This window comes from Ovis aries, chromosome 1 (assembly GCF_016772045.2).
Source record: "Ovis aries strain OAR_USU_Benz2616 breed Rambouillet chromosome 1, ARS-UI_Ramb_v3.0, whole genome shotgun sequence".
In the NCBI taxonomy this organism is placed as follows: domain Eukaryota; kingdom Metazoa; phylum Chordata; class Mammalia; order Artiodactyla; family Bovidae; genus Ovis; species Ovis aries.
In genome coordinates, this window is record NC_056054.1 from 191,643,647 (window position 1) to 191,669,010 (window position 25,364).

The 25,364-nt window shown below is 43.2% G+C and overlaps 2 protein-coding genes across 5 annotated transcripts in view; one reads left to right on the plus strand and one right to left on the minus strand.

Moving 5' to 3' along the window:
- Positions 1 to 923: 923 nt before the first annotated feature.
- On the plus strand, positions 924 to 17,247 carry SLC51A (solute carrier family 51 member A). The gene is made up of 9 exons (XM_004003003.5): positions 924 to 1,179; positions 1,729 to 1,823; positions 11,808 to 11,962; positions 13,008 to 13,081; positions 13,478 to 13,636; positions 14,187 to 14,298; positions 14,563 to 14,709; positions 16,226 to 16,331; positions 16,871 to 17,247. The coding sequence occupies exons 1-9, from the start codon at positions 1,142 to 1,144 to the stop codon at positions 17,026 to 17,028; spliced, it is 1,044 nt and encodes a 347-aa protein (XP_004003052.1). The 5' UTR covers positions 924 to 1,141; the 3' UTR covers positions 17,029 to 17,247.
- A 447-nt stretch (positions 17,248 to 17,694) lies between these two features.
- Positions 17,695 to 25,364, minus strand: part of PCYT1A (phosphate cytidylyltransferase 1A, choline) — a 48,108-nt gene continuing 40,438 nt past the window's right edge. For all 4 annotated transcript variants that reach the window (XM_042232753.1, XM_012096322.4, XM_060419162.1 and 1 more), the window contains 4 exons: positions 25,153 to 25,231; positions 24,288 to 24,430; positions 22,660 to 22,848; positions 17,695 to 21,793 (listed from right to left, as the gene is read on the minus strand). In XM_042232753.1, the coding sequence (XP_042088687.1) occupies positions 21,587 to 21,793; positions 22,660 to 22,848; positions 24,288 to 24,430; positions 25,153 to 25,231 (618 nt within the window). In that variant the 3' untranslated portion in view covers positions 17,695 to 21,586. The remainder of the gene's footprint in view (positions 21,794 to 22,659; positions 22,849 to 24,287; positions 24,431 to 25,152; positions 25,232 to 25,364) is intronic.

Here is a 25,364-nt window from a genome sequence, read left to right on the forward strand (position 1 = left end):
CCTGGTGCTCTGAGGACCTAGAGGGGTGGGATGGGAGGGGAAGGGAGGCTCAAGAGGGAGTGGAGATATATATATGTATATATAACAATGGCTGATTCTCTTTGTTGTACAGCAGAAACCAATACAACATTGCAGAGCAATTATCCTCCAATTAAAAAACAAATTTTAAAAAAGCAGTTACCTTATGAGTACTTGTAAAGTTTAAATGAGATAAGGAATATACAGCAATTCCTGTACCACCCGTTGCATAAACACTCCACAGACGTTAGCTACTGTTGCTGTGATTTCATTATTTTATCTGTCATGCAGCTGATTTTAAGGAGCACTGAAGTATGTGTGAGGCCCTGTGCTGGGAACTTAGGGGTACTATGTTTGGCCTTAAATAGGTTTAAGGAGAGAGCAAGAAGAGACATCACCAATCAATAAAATAGTTATAAGCATACCGTTTGGCAGTTTTTCAAAATCTGTTAAAATGCCCAGAGATTCCACTCTGTAACTGCCTCTTAAATACCTCCCACTGCCCATTTGCTGCAACTTCAGGGCTGTTTGGTTGGATGAGCCTGTCGTCAGGATGCTCTAGGCTGGACCTCATCTGTATTTCCCAGCTGCCCTCCCTTCTGCATGCCCAGCCAATAGCACCAATACAGTCAAAGCCTCGTCCCTGACTTCCATCTTCAGGGGGACAGAGCCTGAGTTCCTGCTGGGTACTGAGGGGGAGGGGGTCGCTCAGCAGGGGGGATTGTGGGGCGGATCAAGGATTTTGTCTCTAGAGGGCCCTGGGAGTCTCCTCAGGAGGGATGGACAGTGAAGGTGGACTGGGGTTAAGGGGTGGCCAGAGGCATTCATGGGAGGGAAGAAGGAGGGACCACACCTACAGGCAAGGAGGAGTCAGGAACCAGGGAACTCAGCCAGCTGAGGGGTTCAAATTCCTCTGAGGTGAACTCTGAGGAAAGAACCTGTGGGCACAGGAGGCCTGAGGAGGGAGAGAGCCAGAAGGGAAGACCCAGCCATTCTGCCAACCCACGGCCAGTCTTGGAAGCCACAGTCAGCTGAAGCCGCCTCCCCTCAGGGTCCTGACTTGCCTGTCTCTCCTTGGGCCCCAGTGCCTGCCAGAAGGAAAGCCGGATAGAGCAAGAAGACGATGGAGCCAGGCAGGACTCAGATAAGGCTCGATCCCAGGTGAGTATGGGAGGCAGGCCCCAAGCCGGGAGCCAGTTGCTAAGCAGCAGGGGGCCCTCTCACTCTGGCCTGTCCCTACCTCCCTCTGAGCACAAGAATGAGACAGGACTGACAATGGTCTGGTCATTCTGGAAGGTCCTCAGGGACACTGGGGAAGGGTGAATGTATGACCCCTCAGAGCCTTAGCTTTGACCCCCAACCAAGTAGAGGAAGATCCCAGGGGTGGAGCGGGCATGAGAGACATGCATAGAGCTCTGACCAGCTGGGGACCCATTCCTGGCGCTAAGGGTCCATTCTTTCTCTGGGACTCAGCTTTTTCTCCTAGCCAGCCCCTGAGCTGCTGCCCCTGCGAAGTGGAGGGAATGGACTGTGGCCTTTTTGAGCACTGCAGCCAGACTTGCAGACGGTCACCTGGGCCTTGAGGGGAAATGGAGATGCTCCGTGAACCTAGGAGTGTTCGAGGGAGTGTCAAGTTGCTGGAGTCCCTTCTGCTACCCAACTGCCTGCCCTTAGTCCCCATATTCTGAACACAGGTTGGTGTCTTTCCAGGTACACGGCAGATCTTCTGGAGATACTGAAAACCAATTACAGCATTCCCTCTTCCTGCTTCTCTTACCCTCCCACTGCACCCCAGCTTTTGAGAGGTGAGTCAGAGACCCTCCCCAGAGGAACTGAAAGAAGGAAAAATGAGCATCCCAAGGAGGAAGTGAAAACAGCTGAGAGGAGCTGAGGGGAGGTGGTCCTGAGCTGGCCAGCACAGAGGGAGTGCCTGGGAGGATGGCTGACCCAGTGTCAATCTTGGTAAAAACCTTTTAGGGAAATTCCCTAGTGGTACAGAGGTTATTCAGGGGGTGAAGATTTGATCCCTGGTTAGGGAAGTAAGATCCTACATGCTGGGTAGTACAGTCAAAAAATTTTAAAATTTTTAAAAAGCTGGGGAAAGTACAACTCTGGAGAAGCCAAAAAGTCAAAAGAGGGGCACAGCTACATGGCTTGGAGAAAAACCTGCATGTTGCTGCCAAGTCACTTCAGTCGTGTCCGACTCTGTGTGACTCTGTAGACGGCAGCCCACCAGGCTCCCCTGTCCCTGGGGTTCTCCAGGCAAGAACACTGGAGTGGGTTAACCTGCATGTTGGGACTGCCCAATTCATACAGGGGACACTGACCTGGAGCGTTTTTCAGACCCCAGGGCCCGAAGCCCCACAGAATCCCTTTGAGGCCTGCATAACATCCTTCTTAAAGGGAGTCTATACCACTCTGGAGAGTGGTTATTATGAATAATATTCTTAAAACTTTGGTGAACCTGTAAAAGTATTCTGACAGTGTTGGCTAGCTAGCTCCTATTACCGAATTGGTTTTGAAAGTAAAAGGCCTAGGATGGGACTCTGTTTATTCCCTGGACGCCTAAAACATGACAATCAAATGACCCTAGCATCTTGATAGCAAATGTGGCTCCCATCCACACTGTATTTTGTTTTCTTACTGCATGATCAGCCACCTCTTAGATGTTGATGAGTAGGAATCTGTGTCTCTATCCTTAATGTTTTTTCCATTCTCCTTCCTAATGTTGTTACCTCAAGGAGGAGACTCTTCCTAAACAGTACGGTGTAGTCAGTGTGTACTAGGAGGCAGATATGGGCATGTCTTCATTTCAGATGCTCTGAACTGGAGTGAATACCAACTGCCAGAGGAGGTCCAGGGGTGCCTTGCAGCTGCTCTGTGGTTTATGCAAATAGGCAGATGTTACATCCAACTCCAGGTATTTCTTGTTCAGAGAGTACAGATGGTGACATAAGTCTTCTCACACACCAGTGTTGTCAACCAGAGGCAACTTTGTCTCACAGGATACTTTTGGCAATGTCTGGAGGCAATTCCAGTCACCACAAGTAGAGGGTGCTACTGGCATCTAGTGGGGTAGAGGTCAGGGAGTTTGCCCTGGAAACAAAAGAAAGTCCCAACAACCAAGGAATTATCTGGGGCAAGGGGTCAATAGTGCTGAGACTGAGAAACCCTATCTTACACAGTGAAAATGGATCGCACATTGCTTTGCTGTAAAATGTGCACATAGAAGCACTGAGGATATTCAAAGTAGGTAGACTATTCTGGGTCTGGTAGTCTGAGGAGCTACCTTGTTTCCCCATTGAACTGTTGGAGTGAGTAACAGTTGGAAAGTAGGGAGCTGGAGTGGAGAAAGAATGAGTAGGCAGGTTCTCCAGGCACTGGGGAGATTCAAGGTTACTGGTGAGGAAGCAGGGGACAGTTGAGATGGCTGGGCAGGTAAGGTGCGGCCTGCTGAGTGTCAGGCAGAGGAGTTGTACTTTATCCTGCAGGCTCTGAGACTGGGAGGAGCTGGATAGTATTTCAGGACCATTAAATAGTAATCAAGATAGACTTTGGGGAGTAAGGGCCCTAAGAAGAAGGGGTTTAAATTGGAGGTCAGTGCCCCAGCCTAACAGGAAGGGCAAGAACCTATGCCAGAGCAGTGTCAGGGAAAGGAAGGGCAGATTGGAAAATACAGGCAATCCAAAGAAAGAGCAGGCAATCTGGTAAATATTTAGACAAGCTAAGTGAAAGAAAAAGAAACTCTAATGATGACTCTGAGAATCTGAACAGTGGTGATGACACTGACAGAAATAGGAGAGTCAGGAAGAGGTGTCCATTGGACATGCGGTGAAACCCTTTCCTCCTTCATTTATAAACTCTTTGTTCTTAAATGCTATTTAAGAAAGAACTATTCTGGAAGAACTATTGAAACTTTCAATAATTTGTTTTTGAAATGCCTATGATATGACTGCAATTGTAATCCCTAGAGGATTTTCTTATTAATGGACTGATCCAAACTTTTATTTGGGGGGAGTGAAGGGCCAAGAAAAGCCAAGACAGTTTTGAAAAAGAGTAAGGAGGATATGTGCCCTACCAAATATTAAAGGTTGTATATTAAAAGACTAGAGTAATTGAAGCAATGATATAATAACTGCAACCACACAACCCAGACTAGGACTTAAACCCACTGTTTGTGTGTTATTGTTTTTTTTTTTTTCTTTTTGGCCATACCATGTGGCTTGCAGGATCTTAGACTGGGAGGAATAGAGAATTCTCCTATATGTGCCAAGGAGACATGTCTAAGAATGCTTACGGTAGCATTTGTTTGTCACAAAGAAAATAATAACAACCATTAAAACAATGTTGAATGGAAAACGTTTATATAGATTTTTTTAATGCAAAGCAATATAATTATGTTGAGCATGTACATATGTTGTAAAAAAATTAAAACATACAGGAAAAGATACACACCAACTTCAGAATAGTAGTTATCCCTGGGAGGTGAAGTAAGTGAAGGGAAAAGGACCCTGGAGATATATACAGGGTCTTCAAGTACACCTGTAATGTTTTATCTAAGAATAACTTTTGAATCAAAACTGGCATATCATAACTCTTTGAAATAGATTATGGATATATTAATGCAGCTCTATTATTCTCTTTATTTTAAAAACTTTTATAATTGTAAAATAATTATAAAAATAATTTTTGACAGGCTGTGATGAAATGTTAGGTGGAAAAAACAGAATGTAAAATTTTACAGTATGATTGCAGTAATACAATATCTATACACTTTAACCAGGATGTTTTTTAAAGCTACTTTTTATTGAGCAAATACTACCATTGAGTCATGCTAAGAGGTTTAATTGGAGGGTAATAATCTACCCACGATTATAGAGCAAGCAGTAAATGGAATTTTACTTTGAGCTTAGAGCCTATGCTCTTCACCTCCGTGGAAATACATGCAAAAAGGAGAATAATTTTTGGTTAGGAACTAGCTTGGATTATGGGTAAAACTTTTTCTTTCAAAGTTTTAATGTTCTTATATTGTTTTATTATTTAAAAGAGTAATCTGCATTGTTACAGATACAATAGGAATTTGCTAGTTGCTCAAGTATAGTTGTAATCAACTGGTCAGTTAGACAAGTATTTCCCAAAGTGTGTTCCTTGGAATGCTAATCCCAAGGAGTGCTCCATGAAAACAGAGCCTGTAGAAAAATCACTTCTGTAAAAGCTATATTCTGTAACTTCCTTTTGGAAATTAACAATATAAATCAGATTTAAAATTTATACTCTGCAGGAAAGAAACATGTTTAACCTTGTTTAAAGTGTTTCCAAAAATCCTTAAGCTATCAGAAACTTTTGTTTCATAATATCTATTAAGATACAGAAAAATAAGATAGAGGACGATCTTCTAAGGAGGTAAACGAGTTTGAGGTAGAGTACTGGTGTTGGCTGTGGATGCTAAGGATGTTCTCTCTCCTAGCTTCTGCCCTGTGGAAGTGAATGTGAGAGCCTGTAGACAGTGCAAAGATGAGAAAGAATAGAGCACAAAAGGCAGCAGATACAAGAAACTGCAAAAGCACTTCCATACTGAATAGCTGGAATATGCCTCACCTCCACCTTCATCAACTTAAGCAACTTTTGATGGTTAATATTATTCCACATTTCTCCCCATAGTTATGTGAACATACACCAAGAGTCAGCATATGTCATGGTGAAGAGAATGGGCTTAGTTAGGATCAGGAACCCTTGGGTTTAAATCCCAGCTCTGTCACTTTCAGGCTGTGTGATCATGGGTGAGGTGCTCAACTCTAAGCCTAGTTTCCTGGCTAGTTTCCTCCATGTAAATGGAGATGACAGGAAGAATCCTTGTGTGGTCATTTCTTTCATTGAACAAATAGTCACAGTTACTGTTGCATGTACTTGGAGATAGAACAGAAAACAAGCCTGACAAAGTCCCTGCCTTTGTGGAGTTCACACTACCATCACTCTATGGGGACAAGCAACAAATATGTAAATAACCTCACTGTGAGGGCAACTTGGGAGGGAGAGATTACACCACACTGGACACTCAAGGGTTGCTGACTGAGGAGGGGCATTTGAGCAGAGAGCTCAGTGAGGAGCATAAGCCAGACACGGGGAGCTCAGGGAGAAAAACTGAACAGGCAGCTGCCAAGCACTATAAGGTCCTGGAGGTAGAAATGGCTCAGGTGGTTGTTAGGTGGCTGAGGGGTGGTAGGGAAATCCTGCTGCTGCTGCTGCTAAGTCACTTCAGTTGTGCCCGACTCTGTGTGACCCCATAGACAGCAGCCCACCAGGCCCCCCAGTCCCTGGGATTCTCCAGGCAAGAACACTGGAGTGGGGTGCCATTGCCTTCTCCAGGGAAATCCTAAACCTCGATAAACAGAAGAGGTGAGATGCAATGGTTGAGTCTGGAACACAGGGTGTGGGAGGGGATGAGGAATCAGTATCGGAGACCCAGGGTCTCCAGGAGAGGAGCCAGAACCGTAGTTACTGGAGTCAAGCGGGATGGGAGAGACTTTCAAGGAGGAGGGAATAGTCAAGGACAGTGAAGATGGAGAAAGGCTTTGATGTGATGGCTTCTGGAGGGGCTGTTCCACTCTTGTCTCTCAGTGAGCTGATAAGGACAAGAGTCAACAGGGGCTGGGGGAGTCCCTCAAGGAGGGGCCTCCAGAGGTATTCCCCTTCCCAACAAAGGACATTGGTTTTTAGAAATCTACTGAATTAATTTTGCTTTCTGCCTATCTGGACTTTTTATTTTATCTGTTTTTTTTTTAACTAAACATTTCTATTGTAAAAAATAATTCAGTAAAGTCAATATGAAAATAGAGAAAATTATGAGGAAGAAAAATCGAGTATGGTCCCACCACTCAAGACCAGCACTGCAAATATAGTATAAGCTGTTTTCTGTGCTTTTATTTAACAGTAGTGGAAATCTAACTATACTATAATTTTATATACTGTTTTTGTAAACATGACATCATATGAATTTTTTCACATTACTACATATTTGGCAAAGTATGTCTTAAAAAAACTTATTTGTTGTAAAATGCATATTTGTCATAGAATAATTGGGAAAAAAAGAAGACAAAGACCACCCACAGTCTCATCACCCAAAGATGGCATTGCTAATTTATTCCTAGGCAATCATTTTTAATATTTTTATCTTAACCCACATGAACATGGTATAAAATTTTAAATAGTACAAAAAGGCTACTAATGAAAATTAACACTCCCTTGCCCTATTTATTCTCATTTTTAATCTTCATCCTACTTTTTTAGCTGATGATTTTTTAAGTTCCCTTCAAATCACCATTATTTCATGTGGTATCAGTTTTGTATATTATCTGTGGCTGCCTCTATAATACATAAAGATTTGATTCACTTAGTACCAAACTTCTACTCATTCCACAGCTTCATCATTATTTTTAGTTGGTTATCTTTATAGCTGTATATACTATACCTATAGTTTATTTCTTATTCTGCCAACTGCGGATAGTACTTCTTCACTTTCCATTTCGTATGATAAAGATATTAGGGCCCCACTCTTTCCTTCAACTCTTTTCTATCCTTCTCTTAAGCCAAATCCTTTACATGGCTATAGTTTTACTATGCTATTTATTTTTATTTCTTTCTGGTCACACCATGTGGCTTTTGGGATCTTAGTTTCCCACCCAGGGATCAAACCCTGGCTGTTAGGAGTGAACATACCAGGTCCTAACCACCAGCTGCTGCTGCTGCTGCTAAGTCGCTTCAGTCGTGCCCGACTCTGTGCGACCCCATAGACGGCAGCCCACCAGGCTCCCCCTTCCCTGGGATTCTCCAGGCAAGAACACTGGAGTGGGTTGCCATTTCCTTCTCCAATGCATGAAAGTGAAAAGTGAAAGTGAAGTCACTCAGTCATGTCCGACCCCATGGACTGCAGCCTACCAGGCTCCTCCGTCCATGGGATTTTCCAGGCAAGAGTACTGGAGTGGGTTGCCATTGCCTTCTTCGCCTAACCACCAGAGTCCTGTGGTAATTTTGCTTTCTGCTTTGTTCATATTAAGGTGTGTTTCTTTCAGTTATAAATTATATTCAGTAAAGGGCAATGATTTTATGTATATAATTTGATGGATTTTTACCCAAGTGTGCATCTATGAAATCACCACTTTACTGCCTATATTTTTTTTTTTAACATTCAGAAGTTTAAACTATTTGTATCAAATTTGACCATCCTTCTCTTTGTGATTTCTTGGATTACACCTAAGCTTAGGAAGGTCTTCCCTCAAGTTTTGATGAAAATATAATTCTCTCTTTTTTTCCCTTCTCTCAATTTTCCCTGTTTTAATTTTAAATAAATACCATTTTTTTTTAAATCTCTTTTTTAAAACACTTTTTTTGTTGTTGTTTTGAGGTATAGCCGATTAACAATGTTGTGATAATTTCAGGTGAACAGAGAGAGGACTCAGCCATACATACACATGAATCCATTCTCCCCCAAGCCCCTACCCACGCCCATCCAGGCTGGCACATAATATTGAACAGAGTTCCACTGGCTATACAGTAGATCCTTGTTGTTTATCTGGAATTATTTTGATACATGGAAGGCTTTATGTGTATATCATGATAAAACAATAGCAACTGTTTTAAATCCACATGTTTACTGTATAAGGATAAAATTGTGTCAGAAAAAAAGATCCTCTGTTGTATCTTTAAAATTTCAAGGAAGGGAGGTAGTCTCTTTTTAATTAAGGATTGCAACCAGGTGGATTTTTGCTTGTTTTATTTTGTTAATGTTTAAAACCTGCAGGGCCTACTAGAGCAATGTCTGTAGAGGTATTTGAGAATGAGACAACCGAGCTAAACAGCAACACTAAGCCAGTAATTTGGTCACACAGTGGGCTGCACCCTAATTAAGTGGAAGCAGGTGGAGACAGGAATGGGGAGGAAGGAAGAACAACACAGTCCTATCTTTTGAGGCCTGTAACAGAAAAGAAAAGCTTACCACTGACTTCAGAAGTGTAGGCTGGGAGATTGTCCAAGGACTGCTTCCCTGCAGCAGGTCCTCTGGATTGATCACAGACCTAACTGTGGTCAGAGGTAAAGGGCCTCTTGAAGAAAGCAAACAAAAAGAAAAACATGTTCCCTGAAATAAGAACAACCAGGATCAAAGTTCAGTTCAGTTCAGTCGCTCAGTCATGTCCAATTCCATGGACTGCAACCCATGAACTGCAGCACGCCAGGCTTCCCTGTCCATCAGCAGCTCCCGGAACTTACTCAAACTCATGTCCATTGAGTTAGTGATGCCATCCAACCATCTCATCCTCTGTCATCCCTTTCTCCTCCCGCCTTTAATCTTTCCCAGCATCAGAGTCTTTTCAAATGAGTCAGTTCTTTGCATCAGGTAGCCAAAGTACTGGAGTTTCAGCTTCAGCATCAGTCCTTCCAATGAATATTCAGGACTGATTTCCTTTAGGATGAACTGGTTGGATCTCCTTGCAGTCCAAGGGACTCTCAAGAGTCTTCAACACCACAGTTCAAAAGCATCAAAGTAGTTTTTGACAAATTCACCTTTGTCCTGGTTGCTCCTTGTGATGTCACCAAGTATGACTGACCCAGATGACAACTCAAGTCTTCACTGGGATGTGGTCTCCTTCTTCCTTGTTTTGGTGTCAGCAGCTCTGAGCTGCCCTCAGTCACCAAAACATAGGGCAGACCAGCCAATATCCTCTCATTGTTCAGTCACCCAGTCATGTCAGACTCTTTGTGACCCCATGGACTGCAGAATACCAGGCTTCCCTGTCCCTCAGCATCTCCTGGAGTTTGTCCAAGTTCATGTCCACTGCATCAGTGATACCATCCAGCCATCTCGTCCTCTGTCACCCTTTTCTTCTGCCTTCAATCTTTCCCAGCTTCAGGGTCTCTTCCAATGAGTCAGCTGATTGCATCAGGTGACCAAAGTATTTGAGCTTCAGCATCAATCCTTCCAATAAGTATTCAGGGTTGATTTCCTTTACTCCCAATGCAATACGACAGTGGCTGGACTCTGCCAGTCTTCCCCTTCTTCTTCTGTCATCTAGCTAGTTGGGAGACTAAAAGGAAAGTCTGCCAAGGAGGGAAGAGACTTAGATAAATGAGGGTCCAGGCTTAGTCACCGAGGACATGGAACAAACTGTTTAAAACATTGTGGCACTGATTAGAACATGCTCAGAAACAAATATTGTGACTATATTAGTGTTTTCCTGTTAGCAAGGATGAGGCCAGAGGAGCTTCATTGGTGTTTGTTAAAATGTTTGTTATCTTCTATTATCAGGTGAGCTTGTTTAAAATGTAGATTACATCCCAGATCTATGGGAACAACATCTATTGTGGCAGGGGGTAGAGGGAGTGGGGGTCTGGACAGCTACTTTTTAACAACTCCTTAAATGATTTCAATAAATACTAAAGACAGCTACTGGATTACATTTAATGTGAGAATAAGTGTACTTGGGGCCAGCATAGGTCAAATATCCTTGGAGTCTTTACTTGGCTCCACTTCTCTTGTTAAAGTCCCATTATATGTCCCAGTAAAGTGACAAAATTTTTGAAATCAAATTTAAACATCTCTAGGCTCCAAAATCACTGCAGATGGTGACCGCAGCCATGAAATTAAAAGATGCTTACTCTTTGGAAGAAAAGTTATGACCAACCTAGAAAGCATATTGAAAAGCAGAGACATTATTTTGCCAACAAAGGGCCGTCTAGTCAAGGATATGGTTTTTCCAGTGGTCATGTATGGATGTGAGAGTTGGACTGTGAAGAAAGCTGAGCGCAGAAGAATTGATGCTTTTGAACTGTGGTGTTGGAGAAGACTCTTGAGAGTCCCTTGGACTGCAAGGAGATCCAACCAGTTCATTCTGAAGGAGATCAGCCCTGGGTGTTCTTGGGAAGGAATGATGCTAAAGCTGAAACTCCAGTACTTTGGCCACTTCATGGGAAGAGTTGACTCATTGGCGCAAAGAGTTGGACATGACTGAGCAACTGAACTGAACTGAACTGAAGTATATCAAGTTCATACTGTTCATGGGGTCCTCAAGGCAAGAATACTGGTTTGCTATTGCCTTCTCCATTGGAAGGACTGGTGCCGAAGCTGAAACGCCAACACTTTGGCTACCTGATGCGAAGAGCTGACTCATTTGAAAATACCCTGATGCTGGGAAAGATTGAAGACAGGAGGAGAAGGGGATGACAGAGGATGAGATGATTGGATGGTATCACCAACTCAATGGACACAAGTCTGAGCAAGCTTTGAGAGTTGGTGATGGACAGGGAAGCCTGGCATGCTGCAGTCCATGGGGTCACAAAAAGTCGGACACAACTGAGAGACTGAAGTATATCAGTATATATTCTGATATATATCAGAAGTATATATTTTGCTTTAATTATAATGTTAACTGGTCCCTGTCTGCTGGCATAACCCCTGACACTGAGAAAAGTGAACAGGTCCTGTTGACCTCCGAACTTAGAATTTTTGTTCATTATGTACAAACTTGTTAGGTGTCTATATCCTGATTCAAGTAAGCCTTATCATACTTAGATTGATCTGGTCTAGTCTCCCATGCATGCAGAAGAATGACTTTTTCTTAGTCACATGTTAGAAATTCTAGGTCTAAGAAAAAGCCCCTCTTCTGCATGATAGAAAGCCTAGACCAAGTCATTCTAGATGTGGTAAAGCAATTAGATGCATGTGAGGAAGTCCACATCTTCTGCTCCTCAGCCCTGGTCTTCAGCTCACTGGAGCCTGTCCTCTCTTTCCACTCTAGCATTGGGCCCTATGGATATTTCCCTCATGGTCATCATGACCTTGCTTGTCCTGGCCTCAATAGCCATCTTCCTGGAGACTGCTGTCTACCTGCACAAGAACACCCGCTGCCCTATCAAGAGGAAGACCCTGATCTGGTGCAGCTCTTCACCCACGGTGAGGGTCCTGCTGCTGCCTTTGGGGAGGGGCTGAAGAGGAGAATTCCTTTCAACTCAATAATAGAGGTTGCCTTCCTCTACTGCTTTAGGGTGGGGGTTTTCATCTGCTATCTGCAGTCAGGATCCCATGCTTGGAAGGTCACAGGCAGTGAGATGGAGTGTTTGAAATCTTAGAGCCACAGAAACAGCTCTAAGAACAGCTGAAGAATGGTCTGAGCCCACCAGCTATCCCACTCACTACTCCCCTGCTACTGTGTTGCTGTTAAAATAAACCTGTTTCCTGCACAGACCAGCAGTGGTTCCTCAGAGGGTAGGAGGAGAGTAATTTTTTCCCATGGGGTCGTGTTCACTCTACCCTTACATTGTAAGTCCTTCTAACTCACTCTTACAGCCATTTGATAGCTCTTTGGCATGCTCGCAGGCCACAAGATGAGGTTTCTCTTTCTGTGTGGTGAGCTCTGTGTCTGTTTCGGGTAAAGAACAAAGCCCTTGAGGTCCTTTTCTGCCAGATGACACCTGCCTGGGCCATCTCAAGACATCAGAGGTGCTCTAATAGCATGGGATGTTGAAAGGAAGGGTTGGATCTTGATCTACGTACTCTTAAAGATGAACTGACCTATTCCTACTCCAGTGACGTATGTTGAGAGATGATAGTCTTCAAAAGAGCCTCTGACTCAAGGTGACTTGCTGTCTCTAACACTAGACAAGGAATAAACTGACAGCTGAATTTAAAAATTAATGTTTTTTAAATTAGTTGATTTAACTAGCTCTTTTTCCAACTGGTCACTTTTTTTTTTTTTTGGCTGTGCCAAGTGTTAGTTGTGGCATGTGGGATCTAGTTCCCTGACCAGGGAATGAACCCAGGCCACTTGCATTGGGAGCTCAGTCTTAGCCACTGGACCATGAGTAAAGTCCTCAGTTGGTCACTTTTAAGTAATGGTGCCTTAGATGTTTAGCTTTTGCTTCCTTGAGCTCTTGCCGCAAAAGGTGAGCATGCAGTCTCCTTCCCTACCCTAACCAGCTCCTGGTTCTTCTCCAAGCAGATAGTGTCCGCATTCTCCTGCTTTGGTCTTTGGATTCCTCGTGCCCTCACACTTGTGGAAATGGCCATAACTACGTGAGTGTCCTGCTCTGCCCCCAGCTGAACTTGATATCCCTCTGAGGTCCCCCTTCTGCTCCTCTCAACCCTGGGAATCCAGAGTTTGTCTTTTTTATCCCCTGTCCCTTCCATAAGTCCATGCAAACAAACTGACCACAAATTGAGCCCTTTCCAACGTGTCTCTTGAACTTCTGGTGCATCTCAGGCACCATTTTGTTCTCACAGCCTGCCCTCTTCCACCTGTCCTCTCTCACTTCTCAAAATGCCTAGACCCTACCTGATCCCTTCAGGAAGCCCCCCTCTCCCTGTCCTTTTGCAGTCTGTTTTCCTTTGGCAGCAGGTGGTATCCCGCCAGCTGCTTCCACCTGCTCCTCGGTGTGCTCAGGCCCACCTCCCACCTCTCCCCAACTCCAGGTTTTACGCGATGTGCTTTTACCTGGTGATGCAGGCCATGGTAGAAGGCTTTGGTGGGAAGGAGGCAGTGTTGAGGACACTGAAGGACACCCCGGTGATGATCCATACAGGCCCCTGCTGCTGCTGCTGCCCCTGCTGCCCCCGAATCAAGATCACCAGGTGAGGTGGGAGGGAGAGGCTGCCTGGAGAGCAGACTGGCCTCTTCTGCACTCTCTCAAGAGCCTCTGCTGGCTCTCTCAGTCCTGCTTCAAGCCTCATGGAATTTGGCTTGTATAGAACAAAGCCAGTGATGAAAGGGTGGGCATCCCACAGCCAGGACCCACACACTGGGCACCCACACAGGGGTAGGAGGAACAGAGGAAGGAGAACTCCAGAGTTCCATCACTTACACTCACTGTCCCCTACAAACTCTATCACAGAGAACAAACTGCACTTTGGGCTATTTACTGTCCCCTTCCATCCATTTCAGTTAATGAGGTTGGGGTCAATCCTCAGATAGCTATTGCTCAAAAGGCATCATTCTGGTCTGAGGGTGAATGGGAGACAATAAAGATGGTTCCCAATGCTCTTCCTAAGTCCCCACCCACTTGACTATGTTGGTGTCTATGATGGTGGCCAAGCCTTGCCAGGAACCCAGTGAGAGAACTGAAAGTTCTGGTTGGGGTGGGTGATTTGCAGGTCTATGTTCCTAATCCTCTTCCCACTTCAGGAAGAGACTTCAGCTGTTGCTGTTGGGCCCCATCCAGTACGCCTTCTTCAAGATATCACTGAGCCTGGTGGGCCTGTTTCTCATCCCTGATGGCATCTTTGACCCATCAGACGTAAGTCCAGAGTAAGGGGCAGCAGAGGCCAAGATGAGCTTAATTCCTTTGAGCTCTAGAAAGAATAGCTGGAGCCAATATCCCCTGATTCAAGGCCCCAGGATTGGGATAGCCCCAGGTACAGGGCGACTGTGGAAAAGCAGAGGCTCAGGGACTCTAATGGGGAGAGAAGAAGCTTTTTTATTTTCCCCACCATTGGGAGAAGGGAAAAAAAAGGAGAAAGGGGCTTGCTTCCTCACTGACTGCTTTCTGGCCTGCCACCAGATTTCTGAGAGGAGCACAGCTCTATGGATCAACACTTTCCTCGGTGTGTCCACCCTGTTGGCTCTGTGGACCATAGGCATCATTTTTCGTCAAGCCAGGCTGCACCTGGGCGAGCAGAACATAGGAGCCAAATTTGTTCTGTTCCAGGTAACTATACCCTGAGAGAGAAAAGATGGTTAATAATGAGCCACAAATCGTAGGGGTTAGAAGCTGAGACTAATAAAGGCTGGAAGTGGGTCTGGGAATCTTCTTAAGCCTTAGGTTCCTGTGAGATTTGGAAAAGAATCCCTGTCCTTCTCCAGTTGTTGCTTTTCTGTGCTGTAACAGTTTCCTAAGGTTGCTGGAGCAAAATAGTACAAACCAGGTGGCTTAAAACAACAGAAATGCATTGCCTCACAGTTCTGGAGGTTGGAAGTCCAAAACCAAGCTGTCAGCGGCCCACATGCCCACTGAACACTGTTGGGGCAAACCCTTCCTTGACTATTGCTGGCATCTGATTGTTTGCAACAATCTTTGACATCCTTGGCTCATCACAGGGCATTCTCCCCTCACGTGTCTGTGTCTCCTTTTCTGATAAGGACGTCAGTCATATTAGAATAAGGACCCACCCTACTTCAGTATGACCTCGTCTTAACTAATTACATCTTATCAGTTACCAAGACAATGATGGTCACATTCTGAGGTCCTGGGAGTTAGGAACTTCAATGCATCTTTTAGGGGGACACAATGAAGCCCATAACACATGTATTTTTAAACCTTAAATTCTTATACCTTTGCTGTTTTCTTTTCTTCACTACCCAATACTTCTAAAAATCTTGCAATTCATCACCACTAGAAACATCAGCATTATCAGTTACAACTATAAATGAGCAGTACTACATATTAGGCGCTTTTCATATATTAATTACATTTAAGTTCACTATAATCTTCAGAATCATTGTTTTTTCTATTTTACAAATGAGAAACTGAGGTGTTTGGGGGTTTGCTCAAAGGTACATAAGGAATGGAACTGGAATTTAAACATAGAACTATCTATCTACTCCCAAACCCATATCCCTTCTTCTCATCTCACTGACTCTGCATCATCACCTCTTCCCTGAGAATTTTCTCAAAGGCACATTTGTTCACTTTTTACACTTTCCATTCTCTAAGCCCAGAGATAACCTTTCCACCAAATGCAATGACTTCTAGCCTTTACTGTTTCTCTTCTCTCTCCATTCTTTGTCTTCTTGCTGGGGCCTTCTCCCATTCCCAAGGCATGATTCCTTTAGAGTTAATAGATTGATTTCACATAAATTCTCATTTGACCTAAGCAGGTGCTGCTTACAGGCACATGGCAGGCAGAAGCGGAGGGTCTATAGGAAGACAGAGGACAGAAGAGCCTACCATGGAATAAGGGACTGACAGGGCACAGAAAGGATCTGGGCTCCAGAAGCACTTAGGGTCAGGCCACAGAATAAAAGCCTTGTGATTAACGAACCTGCCTATGATTATCGGAGGGAACCCTGGACAAGCCAAGTCTACCCTGAAGAGGCTGTGCGTCAGAAAACTGTACTCAGAGAGGGCAAGCACTAAGACACATTTCAAACACAGCAGTGGGCCAGCCAGCCTCAGCGCCAAGGATGCTGAGCCCCTGTGCTCACTCCTCTTTTCTGTTCTGCAGGTACTCCTTATTCTGTCTGCCCTGCAGCCATCCATCTTCTCAGTCTTGGCCAATGGCGGGCAGATTGCTTGTTCACCTCCCTTTTCTTCTAAAATCAGGTCTCAAGGTAAGCACATGGGGTTTCCTAGTCTATTCCAGGATGAGCAGGAGGCGGAAGTCTCAGAAGAGAGGATCTTAGATTGGAAGTAGGGCTAGCCACTCGCATAATATTCAGTGTTCTGCTTAGCGTACTGAGAAAGAGACCTCCAAGAAATCTAGCAGAGGCTCTGAGTCTGTGACCTCTCTGATCATACAGACAGCTGTGATCCTGCAGCTTGAGGCCCAGCCCTGATGATCAACCCAGGAAGCCATGGGTTCAATCCTCAGCTCCTGAAAGAGGAATAGGTGGTTAGGAAGCAGAGGGTCATGATGATAAAACATGCAAAAGAAATGTTTAATGCTAGCCTCAAAGTTCAGTAGGTAGAGAGCCAAGTTCTGGTTCTGGCTCTACTGTCAACTTGCCGTGTTACTGGTGACAACTTAATATCTCTAGGTCCTGGTTTGAGGATAAATTAAGAGAAACTGCTGTCCAACTCATATGCCAGGGCTGCTATGGGATACCACCTCTGTAAGTTAGAATAACCTATATTTTGTCCCATGCTGCAGTGATGAACTGCCACCTCCTCATCCTTGAGAGTTTTCTGATCACTGTGCTGACACGAATATACTACCGAAGGAAAGATGACAAGCTTGGATATGAACCTTTTTCTTCTCCAGACCAGGACTTAAACCTCAAAGCCGGAGGTGAATGGCTTGGACAATGAAAGAGACACTGTATTCATTAGATGGGCACAAGATTTCTTTACTGTTCTTCAACCTTGACCAAACGGGGATCAATTCTATTGTCAGCGCAAGCTGGCAAATGATGTATGCTTGACTGTAGAGATGAATCAGAACTATGCAATAGGATGAAATTGTTTTGGATCTTGCCTGAGGAAGGTATTTTAAGCTTAATAAACAGGATGGAGTTTGATTTTCTACAACTGGGCACATTGCCTCCGTGGGTGCCACTATTAGCCCATCAAGATTGTATATTAAAAGGTTATTCTGAGCTTTCCCAAAGCAAATGAAAGGCGGAAGAGTGTATGATAGTTTTCTTGGTACAATAACAGGAACAGAACTCAGCCAGGCAAAACAGTATAATCCCAAAGTCTCAAAGAAACGAGGCTTCTGAAGAACAGAAGGAAGTTGTTCCCTTACAGATGTGTCAGTAGGGCACTGATGACATTAGACCGGGGAGATCTACATCAGCCTCCCTTTGTGGGCCAATGGCTTTCTGAGTCTTCTGTACCAAGCTGCAAAAGGAACTGCAATGATATGGTCATGCAATGATTCTGAGGAGACAAATTAGGATGCAAAAGTAAAGGAATTGATCATACAGGAAGAGTCTCAAATACATGAAATATATAATACACATGTGAAACATTAGGTAAAATCACTTTGCCTTTATTTGGCTAATGACAAAAGCCAAAATAACTGAACAATAACAATTCAGTAACACTCAGACAGAAAAAAATATACTGAACACCGATTGAGGAAAACGTCCTTGTGGACACCAGCACTGGTGATGGGGGCAACATTCATGCCAAGGCCAGTATTTCTTTCCAACACTCTTCTCAGGATCCACAATACAAAACAACTCAACCAATCAAATCTCTGTGTTCAAAACAGTCAGTGTCTCCCTAAGAATGGTGAGAAAGCCCACTTGAAAGCTAAGTAAACAGAACTGCAGTCATTTTAATGTTAAACCAACACAACTACTTTTGTTTTCTACCCCAATCTAAGTACTAACATTAAACTTTGGCAGACAGAATATCTTTCTTCTTTCTTTTAAAGAAAATTAACATTTAATAGTATAACCCCCAAAACATGTTCTATTTATTTGCAAAAATAATAGCTAGGGACCAGTCTTTATCCCATGACAATCTATTCCATGAGAGAAAACAAGAACAATCATTGTATGACCTTGAAAAATATACCTTTAAAAATACTTATATTGATAAGCTTGAAAAAAATACCATTAGTTGAAAACATTGTTAAGGGAGCTTTTCTCCTACCTGCATTGGCTCAACTTTTGGTGATAGTTTGCTGACAGAACATGTAAAAGCTATGGCTTTTAGGAAATTAAACAAAAGCAGCAAAATAGACTTGATTTGGAAAGATTTTAGATATAGGGTTTAAAACAGGATTAATAAGGCAATGAGCTCCAGAAAAACAAAAACTGCCCGTAAATCAAGAAAGAATACAAAGCACTGTGAAGAAATCATTGTGGATGGAATATTCAAAGACTTCCTGGACAGCTGTGTGGTCACAAATGAGAAAAATGTAACTCAGGTGCTGCCTGCGATGTTATCAGTGATCAGAAAAGGTCAAAAGCTCTCTTGACCTCCCTCAAATTTTTTCTCTTATTCAGGACTTTCAACCTCCTCACATCCCCAACCTTCTTACCCAAGCCTCATCGAAATAATGGTCTTTGGCTCTAGCGATCAGAAGCAGCTGGAGCAGTACAAATGATCCATTTCTACTCCTCTAAAATTTCAACCTCTACCCTTCAGTGCTATGGAGTCTAGTGTATGAAAAAAGCAAACTTTCTGCCCAGTGCATCTCAAGGTAACTGATGAAATGGCACCTCCTCAGCACTGGCTACAAGGCTTCTGTCTCCCTTCTCCTTCTATTACAGAGAGAGGCTATAAGGCCAACCAACTTTTACGGCTCTCCCATTTCTGCCACATTTGGCCTATTCAGGCTGACAGCTTTGCTTTTGAGATTTAGGGCTTAAGTAATATTAAAATTAATGTTAAAAATTAATATTAACAACAATATTTAAAGATTTACAGATCACACACACGGTTGTGGAATGTGAACCTCTAACCTCATTTAATTAGGCACAAATGATCAAATAATGCATCATCCCAACAACTTCCTCCACCCACCCACCATTGTCCAGCATGTAGGATCACGTTTATCCCAAAGTACCTAGCATGCCATGCCATCAAGTTTTTTGCTTTTAGTCAAAATTTCACAGAGATATACTGTGTTAGGAGACTGAGGCCATACAGGCTCACCAGAAGGGGTGAAAGTTTTCCGACAACACATGCACATGCCGGTGCTAGCAGTCTCATGGAGCTTGTTAGCCTAGAGGTCATACTCCAAGGACAGGATATGCCAAAAGCAGCCCATCTACAGAGCAGAGAAGGAAGGCCAAACATTTGGGCCTGTGAGGAGTGAGTACAGGGAGGAAAATCACATTCTGATTGCCTCCCTTTCCAAATATACTTGGACAACATGTATTTTGAGAGAAAATGTAGGTGGGTTTCAGTGGTGATTTCACTGTTTTTCTATCAACAGAAATGGGTAGAATTCCCAAAAGGGGAAGACTGAAGCAGAAAAGTTAAATATGTGATCCTATGAAGCTGGTATTACAGGAAAACATTAACTTCAACAGTTCCAAAAAAAGGGTTTCAAGCCAAAGCCTGTGTAAACTAGATTTGATAGTAAAAAAAGCACTTCATGAGAAGAGTTAGAAATGTAATTTTCATGGGCCATCAGGACAACAAGAGGTTCACCCTGTTTATTCCTCTACTCTGCTGCGTTTTGCTTCTCTGGATGATGTAGTTTTAAGAACCTAGGTAGTCCTGCTGTGCAGGCAGGCAGTAACTCTAGCCACTGGCCCTCAGGCATAAGAGCAAGTTTTACCAGAAAGTGTTCAGGAAAGGGACTATGAGATGCTCACAACCTTAGCAGAGGGGCAAGGAAAGATAAAATGTGGTTTTCTTAGCTGAAAACACTAGAACTCCACCCCTACAAGGGGTATTTATGAGTGATGAGATGGGCCCTAGACAGAAGCAAATTTCCCCTGAACCTTATGATATGATAAGGATTAGGATTATGATAGATAATGATCTGCTAGGTCATGTGCTGTAGGATGCTACACATTGAAAAGGACCTCATGCTCAACAGCAAGTGCTTAAGCTTCAGCATTCTCTGATGTGAAATTTAAGTGGTGAATCCCCTGGGCAGCGTAACAGGGGAAATGGGGGCAGGCAGAGGGAGGAGGAGGGAATCTACCACACTCTTGTAATGTGAGCCACTGGTGACTTGCTAGAGGGGCAGTGATGGGAGTCCCTGCCAGATGCCAACTCCCTGGGGAAAAGAAACACTTTACGGGGCACTGGTTCCAGTCAAGGATACTATTACAAGGGGAAGAGGTCAAGATAAGGCTTTAAAAAGGGGTGTGTTTCCTTATGCTTTTGCACCTATGTTCTCTGCAAACCTCTCTCAATATTCAATATGGTTATGAGCAACATGGATTAACAGATCATGTTCAAACTGCAGACATTTACAAAGTATCCTTCGTAAAAAGCTAGGAAATGAGTATTAAGATAGGAGTAGTAGGGCTAGGGACTTACTCCCAGAGGAAAATTAAACTGATTTTGTATAGGTTTGAGTATTGTCCAACTCCCCTCCTCAATCAGAGTAAACCTGAAAGTGTTCCTCCCTTTAAAGGCAGGAAGAATTGAAAGATTACAAAAAAGAGATTGACAAGAGCTCCCAAATAACTGGGCAACAGAATTTTCTGAGAGATGAACACAGCATAGAAACCGCAGCTGATGCCATGTGGTCTGGTTCCATCCCCATCAGTGTCTTCATGGACCCCATTGGGTCCAACAAGAAACTCCTCAGGGAGTAAGAAAAGTCAGACTCAGATCTCCTTCTTCCCACAGCCACACGGACACACGTGCCAGCAGTATACACTGGGGATTTGTGGCTGTTACTCAGCTTTTAGCTTTTTTAAAAAAAGGAAACCAAGATTATGGTATTTCCCCTCCAAATCACCCATCAGCATGGCTCACTGCCTGAAGGAGTTGGCAAGACAGTTTGCCTGAGAACAGAAGGCAAACACTAAGGTGTATCAGGAAGAAAAGGCCTCTGGGTATTACACCACTTCCTTCTGCCCACTCCTCGGGGGCAAAAAATTAGTTCTACTTACTACATTTGAAAGACTAATTTTTAAAAAATTAATAAAAATGACAATTTCCCTGTCAAGAGCACATGAACATAAACAGTAAAGCAAAGTCCATGGGGAGGGTATATGAATGCAGAACAGGCTTCTAAGATGTAGTTAGCCTCCTTCTTGGTGGGGATGGGTGATGTCTCTCCAAGGATAGGCTGTCTGGTCCCCCCATCCTAAGTCCTCTTGCCCCAACTGTCTTTCCTTTGTAGCTGTCCTTAGGATTAGTGTTGGGATCACAATCTGGAATTCAACAGAGAGCTTCTGAAGGTTGGGACAGAGGGAGGGGAGGAGAAAGGAGAGATGAAAATTTAGTCTTCTTCATCCTCACTGATATCATAGGCCGCAGACTTGTGTCTGGAGAGGTTTGTTGGGGAGGAAGGCGGGGAAGTCTTGCCAGAGAAGGGCCACCGGAAAGAGGGAGAGGGGGAACGTTCACGAGTGGGGCTGTTGCTGGGACTCTGCCTTGGACTGATGGCCTGCAGCATCCGGCCTTTCCCCTCTTTCAGCATATGTTTCTGGGGAGACCAAAAGGAAGAGTTAGAAGAAACCTATGGATCCTACTAACTAATGGAGGAGATCTGAGACTTCAAATTATCGTGAGTGCCCTCTGTAACATCAAAAGTGACCAAGTAAGCCACAGATACAATTCTAAGCAATTTCTCAAAGTGGTTATGCTATACTACATGTCTAAGGGGTCCCACCTGTTATCCACTGTCATCCAATCTTAAAAGGAATTCTTAAAAGGCTACTTGGTCTGTAGTCTAGGTTCTAGGCAAAAACAGAGGAATTAACTCAGAAAAAGGGTACCTACCTTAGTTTTGGGGGTTCTCTGAAAATTCTATATTCTCCATGAATAATCTATTCTGGCATCCAAGCACCCCCACAGCCAGATCATTTCTGATATCCTAGGGCTCATCTGCTAATAGCTACACATGCACCTTTTATCTGGCTCAAAAAGACCTTGCCTAGTCCTCCTCAAGGACAGAATTCCCACCATATCCAGCAAACCTGCAGTGGCTGCTTGTAGTGGAGGCAGTTGTTTCTTTTTTTTTTTTTAAACCGTTCTTTGCTCTTTCCTTTCCTTCTATCCAAAACTGTAATGTAGAAGCAAGCTAGGCAAGGTTACTCACTTGTCACCATATTTGGAGGTTTATAGACAGCTGGCAAAATTAGGAGAATGTATAACCACTTTCTGTAAAGATTTTTAAAACCTTTCTGGGGATAGTTGAAATATAGTTCTGCCCAATAAAGGGAACACATTAGATAACTTTTTATTGTCAATGTCCCTTTCTGCTCAAGGATTTTACAGTTCCTTTCACAGCATAAGAATTCCCTAGATTTTCCTGAATTTCCCTAAATTGCCCAGCAGGAAGAAACATACCAGCGCTCCTTCTGGGCCAAACATTTCCAGGAAACTTCCAATGAATTCTCGGGATTTCTCTTCCCATTTCTGAATGAGGTCAATGCTTTTTTCTTCCACCTTCTGAACAAATTCTTTTGACTTTTCCTCCACATCTTTCACTTTCTTCTTTACTTTGTCAACTCGCTCCTGCAAGTGGTATTTCTTCTCCTGGATAAAGAAATAACTGTTTTGAGAAATATTACTCACACTGACCTTCCATACCAAGAGGAAGGAAAAGACTTGGTTTGGTACTCTATTTAGACATTCCTTTCAGTCTTGAGAATTTCACTTTACTTTAATATATCCCATACTTCCGTACCATGGTAACAGAAAAGATATGCTCTGGCTGGTCATCCTATGTAAAAGTGTAATAATTCTAAGATTGTAGAGCCCAGGACTAAACTAAATGCACAGGGTAAGCCCAGTAACAGACTGGCATATACCAAACAAACTCAGATTTTTAAGACAAAACATTAACTTGGAAGATAAACATGCCCAACAAAACCCAAAACCCCATTCTAGATGGAGATGTATATGTATAGGGAGGGAGCAACAAGATCACTGTACAGTATTGCCAACAACCAGTCAACTCTAACAGGCTGAAAAAGAAAGCAGTAGACCTTTTACTTAATTCATTTATTGTGCTAAAACTTTCCCTCCATCACTGGCTTATTCTATGACTACAGAGAAGTTTTTTTTTTTTTTAAACATCTGGAGGTCTGTTTGCTCATTCGCAAAGTAAGGATGATACTCATTGGTCCCTAAAAATAAGGGAAAATGGTATGAACCCTCCCAAAGGGAGGGAAGGAGTCTTTAGCCAAATGAAAAGTGTTCTCATTTTCAGATCATAAAGGGGAAGGGGAATATGTTTAGGATTCTTAAACACATGACAATAAATTCTGCAGTGTAACAACAGCTAGGTTGTTAACAGTAGCCAGCATTTATCTGCACAGATAAATCAATTTAGATGAAACCATTTTACCCATTCATAATTCACAGAGCTGGGAACAAATGAGGGAGCATGGTAAATTACTCACATATAGAAGACACAGCAGCTTTCTTCTTTTTAAATCAATTTTACTGAGGTATAATTTATATACAAAATGTATAGCAGTTTGTTTCTAAGGGCAATATTAAGCTAAGATAAACTTGCTTTCATAAATCAAATTTTAAAAGTTAGTTCCATGTGCCTTGAGAAGTTGCATGCAAAATGTGTGTTACTAACCACACAGGGAGAAGATCCATAGTTTTCATCAGATTTATACAGACCATACCAAAAAAAAAGTTAAGAACCACTGTTTTAAATGTATTCGATATAAACACTGTACTTTGTAAGTTACACATTCTTATTTAATTGGCTGTATGTCCTTATATCAATGTTGTGATACTAGACTATAAAGGCTGATAATGCTTCTTTTTTATAGAACAGATACACCCAAATGCTCTTTGTAAAAAGCCTGGCATAGTAGTACTATGTGCAAAGAGGTATCCACTGCGCTTTTGGAGGTGATAATAAGAGCAGATTGAAGAGCAAGTTTAACTTAGACAAAGTGAGAGGCAACATGTCCTATAGGGCCAGGGAACTCTGGGATGAGGTTAGAACTTACATTGATAAAGCTGACATTGAGTTCCTTTGCTGTGTAGCCCCTCTGGAGGTTCCGCCTGGCATACACATCATAGTCACGGACAATTCGAGTGATGATGTCTGATGTGGAGATACCTTCTGTCCTCTGTGTTGGAGCAAACATGCCTAACCCCAAAACACAAATACTGTGATACTCTGAATAGCTCAGGCAGTAGGATTAGATGGAAACTGGGAGCCACAGTCCTTTCCTATCCTCAAAAAGCAGAGTCTGCTATTACTAAGTACAGTCTGAGATACTAACATACAGAAGAAAGACTGAATGAAGGGTTAGGAGTAAGGAAAGGTCCTAATATATTAAGAAAAGAATGGGGCTGGAGAAAGGTTTCTTGAAATTAAAAGAGATAACAAAAGTAGATTGTTTAGACTGAGAACTGATGGATATTATGATGCTGCTATTGCTGCTGCTAAGTCGCTTCAGTCGTGTCTGACTCTGTGCGACCCCAGAGACGGCAGCCCACCAGGCTCCCCTGTCCCTGGGATTCTCCAGGCGAGAACACTGGAGTGGGTTGCCATTTCCTTCTCCAATGCATGAAAGTGAAAAAGTGAAAGTGAAGTCGCTCAGTCATGTCTGACTCTTTGCGACCCCATGGACTGCAGCCTACCAGGCTCCTCCGTCCATGGGATTTTCCAGGCAAGAGTACTGGAGTGGGGTGCCATTGCCTTCTCCGGGATATTATGCTATGCTCACTTTAACCTCTTATCCAAAGTGTGACCTAAAAGTGGATGTTCAATTTCTCACTGTATAAATTTTCCTCGGTAGTGATGTGATTGACTATGTCATTGTTCCTGAGACTCCATAAAATGAGGATGCACATCAGCGTACTCACCTGCTTCCTTGATGTGCTTATAAACATCATCACTCCCAGCAGAAGAATAAGGGATGTCATCATGAGCCACAAAATCAATCTGAAAATAAGGAAACATCATTAAAACTCAGGATAACTGCTACTTAGAAAGAACCAGGCAACACTCTGTGGCCCAGAAAAAGGGCCACAAGGTGAAGACAGGGCTCAAATCAACTTTTCTCTTTGTCTCTCCT